This window comes from Poecilia reticulata, linkage group LG19 (genome assembly GCF_000633615.1).
Source record: "Poecilia reticulata strain Guanapo linkage group LG19, Guppy_female_1.0+MT, whole genome shotgun sequence".
NCBI classification, from domain to species: domain Eukaryota; kingdom Metazoa; phylum Chordata; class Actinopteri; order Cyprinodontiformes; family Poeciliidae; genus Poecilia; species Poecilia reticulata.
In genome coordinates, this window is record NC_024349.1 from 985781 (window position 1) to 992999 (window position 7219).

At 39.0% G+C, this 7219-nt stretch overlaps 1 protein-coding gene across 3 annotated transcripts in view; it reads right to left on the bottom strand.

Annotated features, from left to right (window-relative positions):
• The window catches only part of gucy2cb (guanylate cyclase 2Cb), a 20140-nt gene that overhangs the window by 5975 nt on the left and 6946 nt on the right, over positions 1-7219 (bottom strand). The window contains exons 6-17 of one of the 3 annotated variants that reach the window (XM_008436277.2): positions 7050-7152; positions 6473-6584; positions 5837-5978; positions 5662-5744; positions 4427-4535; positions 3414-3507; positions 3148-3250; positions 2226-2282; positions 2054-2125; positions 1430-1534; positions 1266-1352; positions 283-415 (exon numbers count right to left, since the gene is read on the bottom strand). In XM_008436277.2, the coding sequence (XP_008434499.1) occupies positions 283-415; positions 1266-1352; positions 1430-1534; positions 2054-2125; positions 2226-2282; positions 3148-3250; positions 3414-3507; positions 4427-4535; positions 5662-5744; positions 5837-5978; positions 6473-6584; positions 7050-7152 (1200 nt within the window). The remainder of the gene's footprint in view (positions 1-282; positions 416-1265; positions 1353-1429; positions 1535-2053; positions 2126-2225; positions 2283-3147; positions 3251-3413; positions 3508-4426; positions 4536-5661; positions 5745-5836; positions 5979-6472; positions 6585-7049; positions 7153-7219) is intronic. The other 2 variants (XM_008436278.2, XM_008436279.2) reach the window with 2 other exon arrangements.

The window sequence follows — 7219 nt, forward strand, 5'->3', positions numbered from 1 at the left end:
CCTGTGGGGGCGCTGTGGTTACATTTGTGGCCTGTGGGGGCGCTGTGGTTACATTTGTGGCCTGTGGGGGCACTGTGGTTACCTATGTGGCCTGTGGGGGCGCTGTGGTTACATTTGAGGCCTGTGGGGGCACTGTGGTTACCTATGTGGCCTGTGGGGGGCGCTGTGGTTACCTTTGTGGCCTGTGGGTGCACTGTGGTTACCTTTGTGGCCTGTGGGGGCGCTGTGGTTACCTTTGTGGCCTGTGGTTACCTTTGAGGCCTGTGGGGGCGCTGTGGTTACCTTTGCTGCTGCTGAGGAAGGCGTTGCAGCCGAAGTCGGTGATCTTCACCACCATGCGGTTGTCCACCACGCAGTTGGTGGACTTGAGGCGGCCGTGGACCTGGATGTTGCTGGAGTGGAGGTAAGACATGCCCTGCAGGGACGCAGCAAGCAACACTCAGACGCTGATGAATACAGGCTGTACGGAGCAACACTGGGGCCATAAAGTTTGTTAAAAACATTTTAAAAACTAAAGACATCAATTTGACAGTGAAAAATAATTAACTACTTTTCAGACTGAAGGATTTTTTTGGATGTCCAGTCTTTCTTCCATGTTTTTTTTTAAATAAAATTTTCCTATTGTAATTGCCCTTTTTTTTTTTTTTAAAGAAAAAGCTATTTTTTTTTAGTTTCAAATCTTTTTTTGGTTGAAAATTATTTTCAGTTTAAAAAATATTTTTCCAGTTTCGAATCTTTTGTCAGCTAAAAAACTGTTTTTCTGTTTTAAATGTTATTCAAAGTAAAAAAAACTTAAACTTTATGATCGTAATTTAGCTCCATACAGCCAGATGGCACTGCAGCTTCTTAATAAATAAATTCAATAATCTGTGAAATTTAATTTAACCCTCATGTGATTTCAAACATGTCATTAAAAATTATATTTAAACACTGACTAATATCAAAGAAGTTATTGATGATTTTATGATAAATTTGAATATTTTACATGTTGGGTTTATCAGCCGTGTGGACTTTTACTTTGAAAGGTACCCTAAAACATGCACTTTTAGGGGTTTTGTCCACAGAAATCCCAGTAATGTACGAGACGTTAGCGGTTGTATAATCCCAAAGTACTAAAAAGTCTAAGTGGTGTGAATACTTTCGTAGCGTGGAGCTAAATTAGCCCAGCTGCTGTTATTGATTAAACCTTTCGTTTATGAGCTTCATGCTCTGCGTCACACGAAACCGTTGCCGTCCCGCCGGTTGAGCAATCTGCGAAGTTTCACCTTGGCGATGTCGTACATGACGGAGATCTTGAACTCCCAGTCCATGAACGTGTCCTCTGGGTACGACACTTTGTCGTCCAGCACGTACTGTTGGGGAAACTCCAGTCATTTCTGCCGCTCTTGCGGTTTTCTGTGGGAACACGAGCGGGTTGCGGCGTACGTACCCGGAGTGACCCCCGCTCTCCGTACTCAAAGACGCCAAACACGCCCTCGTCAAACCGCACCGTGCCATAAAACTTTGTGAGGTTGTAATAGTCGATGTGCAGAAGCTGCCAGGAAAAAGGAAAGAATCCACGGCGCTGGTGAGCTTCGGCAAACATTAACAGAGGTCATAAAAATCTGAGACAAGGGGCAAATAATAGAAGACAGACCAGAATCTACAGAGCTACATTGGGGCCATAGTTTGTTTCAAAACAAGCAAAAAAATTTTTTACCAAAGAATAATTTGAAACAAAAATAATTCAAGACTACGTTGTTTTTTTTTTACTTTTTAAAATGTTTTATTTTTGTTTCAAGTTCTTTTTTTTTATTTCACATTTTGTGCTGTTTCAAAGATCTTTTGTTTGAAATATTTTACTTCTGTTTAAAATTTTTCAGTTTCAAATCCTTAAAGTTTAACAATACTGAGTTTCATTTTTTTTCCCAATTTAAAAATAATTTTTCAGATTCAAATTTTTCTTTTCTCCTATTTAAAATTTTGTGTTTCATTTTTCCAGTTTCAAGAAAAAAATTTTGGAACAAACTTTATGGCCCCAGTTTAGCTCCGTACGAGTCCAGCTCAGTCTCACCGCATTCAGATCTCTTGTCTGCTCTTTGTTGAAGTTTCCATCACAGTTCTTCAGCTCCTTCAGAATCACAATCTGAGCAGAACCAGAACAGAACCGTTATTTATCCGCTTGTTTTTGTTCGGAGGAAAAGATTTGGACATTAAAATCAGCTGCAGGTTTTCCGTCCAACTACCTTTTTGTCGTAAAGCGCTCGGCGGATCTTGAACTTCTTCTTTCTTTCTTCTTCTATCTAAAGAAATAACAAGAACATTTTGAAAACTAAAAACTTTTAGGATTTATCTGCAGCCCTCCAAGCTTACTGCCCCCTCTGGTGAATAAGTGGAACTGCAAAAATGTTTAGAAACAACCAACATTTAATTGGAGAACATTCATCCAGACAGGAAAACGTTCAGCTAAAAAATATATGCTTTAAAAATATACACTTTGTATCAATTTGTACAGAATATATGCAAACGAACTGTTTTTATTAGCTTGATCAGCGTGAGCTCAGGTTTACAGCAATGGTAAAGTAAATAAATGTGGCTTTTAGATTTTAGTTTATTATTAATACATCCATCCATCCATCCATTTTCCTTCACCCTTGTCCCTCAGTGGGGTCGGGAGGGTTGCTGGTGCCCATCTCCAGCTCACGTTCCAGGCGAGAGGCGGGGTCACCTGGACAGGTCGCCAATCTGTCGCAGGGCAACACAGAGACACACAACCATGCACACACACACACACACCTAGGGGCAATTTGGAGAGACCAATTAACCTGACAGTCATGTTTTTGGGCTGTGGGAGGAAACCGGAGAACCTGGAGAAAACCCACCATGCACAGGGAGAACATGGAGACTCCATGCAGAAAGACCGGGAATCGAACCCAGAACCTTCTTGCTGCAAGGCAACAGCTCTACCAACTGCACCACTGTGCAGCCCTATTTTTTTTTTTTATACATTTTTCACCAAAATACTAATAAACATGGAGGTTGTTGTTAAAACAAACAAAATAAGATAAAAAAAATGAGTTTTTTATGCAGAACTCACAGTAAACAACAACAAAAATGAACATTTTTCAAGTCGCAGCAGCTGGATGTGATTCTCTGATGGTGGCTCACCTGCAGGGAGATGATGTTGTGTTCGCTGTCCTCCAGCAGAGAGATGAGGTCAGAGTTGATGTGGGACCAGCGCTTCCTGAGGAGCCGGTCTTTCCTGTTCTGTCTAAAAACAAAAACATCATCATCATCATCAGCATGACGCTGGGAGGTAAAAAACCTGCCATCTTGTTCTCATTCTGGCTTTTAAATCGTATTTTATTATCACGGTAAAAGGACAAACAGCCTCTGCGGCAGGTGATCCTCTGTGTCTCTGCACAACGACTCACCTGTAGAAGATAAATGCAATGGTTGCCACGACGACCACTGTGACAGCCAGGACGCCCACAATGATGTCTTGGATCGGAGGGCCAGTCGACAGGTCTAGTAAAGTTTATTCATACAGAACATTTCAGTGGCAACGCAGCTAAACGTGATGAAAATCATACAAGAAATAAACATTACAGCTGATCAAATATCATCAAAATCAAATATTAAACTAATCAAAACACGTCCAATATATTGATCAATGTTCCTGTTATTATGAATTTTAAGCTTTAAGTCAAAGAGACTCAGTGTTGCAGATGTTTTCTGGAAGTTTATTTATTTATTATTATTATTGTTGTATTCAGCAGATAAAAGGCCGACTTTGTAACCGTCTTTATCTGTCTCTGAAGGTTCAGCTGTAGATATTAAACTGTTATTATTGAACACAGTCAAAAAAATAACATCAATCAGGTCAGAGTTTCTACCTGCAGCAGAAAAAAACTGAATTAATTAAAAACTAATTTGGCCTCATTTCCAAATTTCCTCTTGGTTTCTCGACGTCACTGCATCATTTTTATTGGTTCTACTTTCATTTCTCTGTTTTCACTGTTTAACTTCTTAAAGGTTAAAAAAACACCAAGCAAAACCAAACCATCTGAAAAGGTTCATGGTTCAGGTGTCAAAAACATGACATAAAATCCAGATAATAATATAACCTGTTCATAATGTCTTATCAGCTGAAGAACCGTCTCTGTAATCTTGCAACACTGAAATCTCTGAAACTGGCACTTTTCCCGTTTCCTCAGAGACGATAAATGTTTGCTAAATTTATCTCCTTATCAGTTCAGGGCCACATAAAAGCATCTCCGGTTGGCACTTCATGAGTTTGTAACACCAAACACAGGTGTTGTGTGCGTTTGATCATGTGCAGGTGAGCAGGTGAGTGGTTAATGACTGTGTGTGTGTGTGTGTGTGTGTGTGTGTGTGTGTGTGTGTGTGTGTGTGTGTGTGTGTGTGTGTGTGTGTGTGTGTTTACCATCCTCTGGCATGTAGTCGGGAAGCTTCTTCCCCCAGATGAAGGCTGGAGATTCGTCCTCCATCTTTGTTTTGGTCTTTTCAGTGTCAAAGGTGAATAAACATTTATACTGAGGAAGAGACAACAGAACCAACATGAACTGTTTACATATCAGCGAAATGTCAAATTGGTTTCAACTCGGCATCCTAGTTATGGATTAATAAGTCTATCTAAAGTTGATTGATCTCATCAATCGACTGTTTAGTTAAGCGGCCATTTTCTTTATTGTGTCAGCTGTTAAAAACTGACTGAATAAACAGATACTTGTGGTTTCTGACATCATTAAACTCAGACATAATAAAATACAACAAACAGGAACATATTAGGTAAAAGATAATATGCGAAGGTCATTGGGTCAGTGAGGAGGAGCGCAGACGTTGACGCAGCTCGACTGAATGAAGCGCCATTAAAATGAAACTTCAGGAGTTTGTGGAGTTTTTATATTTTAAAACAGAACCGCAAAAAATACACTTTTCATCCCACATGGACCGTTTTTCTGTCCTGCTGTTCTGGAACAGCGCCGCCATCTTTAATTCTATGTGTAAGCCATGCTACGCTCAGAATGACCAGCAGCGCCCTCTGCTGGATGGCGGCCAAACTACTACGCGGAAACACGGTCAGTGCGGTCGTTACTAATCGACTGGAACTAATTTTAATCTAATAAACCATTAATTGACAGTTAATCATAAACCAATTAATCGTTTGCTTAGTTTTGATGCTTCAGTGACACGTTTGGGTGTTTTGTTTTCCAGGTTGGAGCAATATGAGAACAAACTATTTAAATTATTTGGAAAAATAAAAACTATGTTCAGATTAAAAGAGAATTTTCACCCATCAGTACAGGGTCAATATTCTACATTTAGGCTTCAATTAGGGATGAAATTATTAATTATATTAATAAATTCAGAGCAGCAATTAACCCAAACATGTACACTGACTATAAATCTGTCAGTATTTAAGTTTCATCTGCTTAAATTCTGGAAAAATCTCCAGGTAATCCCTTAATGCTGACGATTAATTAATCGATTCATCTATAAATAATCCCCAGATCAGACCAGAGCTTTTCACATGTTGATGTTTGGAGGATTTTTTTTCTTTGTGAGATCTGGCAGACAAAATCATCACTTTTCAAGTCATATAACATGTTTTTGAGAAAATAAACTTTACAATAAAGACGTGAGTTAAGGAAAGTTTACCTGGAGGTCAGTTGTTGTGTACATGATGGAAAAATTCACGTCTCTGTCTCCGTACTCGTCTAACTTATATTCTCCTGCAATTCCTGGGCAGGAAATGAAAACACTCAAACTTTAACACGTTTTGAAGTACGGAACTACATCTGTGACACACCGAGCCATTATTCCTCATCTTTACCATTAAAGACAACATTTCTGAAGTAATTCACATTCACAAACTCCATTTGTTGAATCTCTGACTGATTTTTGGAGGCGATCTCTCGCATCACGTTTCCTATATGCAGCACCGAGTCGTGATACGCAGCCATGTAGTCGTTCATCTGCAGGGAGGAAAAGAAAAGATGATGAAGATGAAGAGGACAGGAAGCAATTCAGACTCACCAAGTTTGCAACACTCAGCTTTTATTTTAGTAACACATTTCCCCTTACTGACCAGTGAATATTTAGTGCTGAGCTAAATGCTTCAGAACAAAATATTTAATATTCTAACTAAATATTTAGCTAGGATGCTTAATATTTAGCATCAAACTAATTTATTTTGACAAATTAATATTTAGCTTGCTAATTACATACATATTTGGTTAGCAAGCTAAATCTTCATCAGTAAAATCCCTTTTTCATAATTAACCTATTATCAACTGGAAATACTAACTAAATATTGAATTAGCAAGATGAATATTTAGTTTCCCAACTAAATATTTAGTTTTCTAACTACATACTCTGTTAACAAGCCTTATTTATTTCAGCAACTGAAAAACATCTGTATATGTATAAATCTGCGGCAGGTGGTCATGTTTTCCTGCCGTTTCCTCACAGTGTCGTTGTCCTTCAGGTCGGCGTTGATGTCGTACCGCCTGGAGTTGGGCATGGTCAGCACCAGAACGTTCCTCATCTCCGGCCGCGACGGGCTCTTGTAGTAAATATCACTGAGTTAAGTAGGAAAAATACAGTTACGTTCTGCAGGTCGTAGATATTTAACAGATAAACTCAAATGCAAATCCTTTATGTGGTAAACAAATTTACCAGAGAAAAGGCTGCAGTGTGAAGCGTTCTGGTAAAATGCCTTGTAGGCGTTTTTACCCATAAATATTTTCCTTCTTACATCTTGTCCTCCTTTAACTTTGTGCTCCAGTCATTTAATTACAGTTAATATTATTGAACACCATTATTAATTGTACATTGGCTTCTGGACTCTGTAAATGGCTTTTCTTTTGTTTTCTAATAATGTTTGCACTTTACAGAGAGAACCAGGTTTCCCTGCTATAAACATAAAAAAATAAAAAAACCAGTAAAGTAGACACAGCAGAAATAAACAGATAAAAGAGAAAAAGGTGCTAAAGCAAATTAAATCTGGAGATGTGAAAAGAGGCTGAGGTGGAGTCAGGACTGACTTGTACAGATCAATGAGGATGAAGAGGAAGTCGCTGCTGTCGGCTAGTCTGGAGTCGTTCTTCATCTCCAGTAAGTCTGACACCGAGCCGCAGATGATGAACACTGCAGCCAAACATCGTAAAAACCAAACAGTCAGATGTAAAAACCAAACAGTCAGACGTAAAAACCA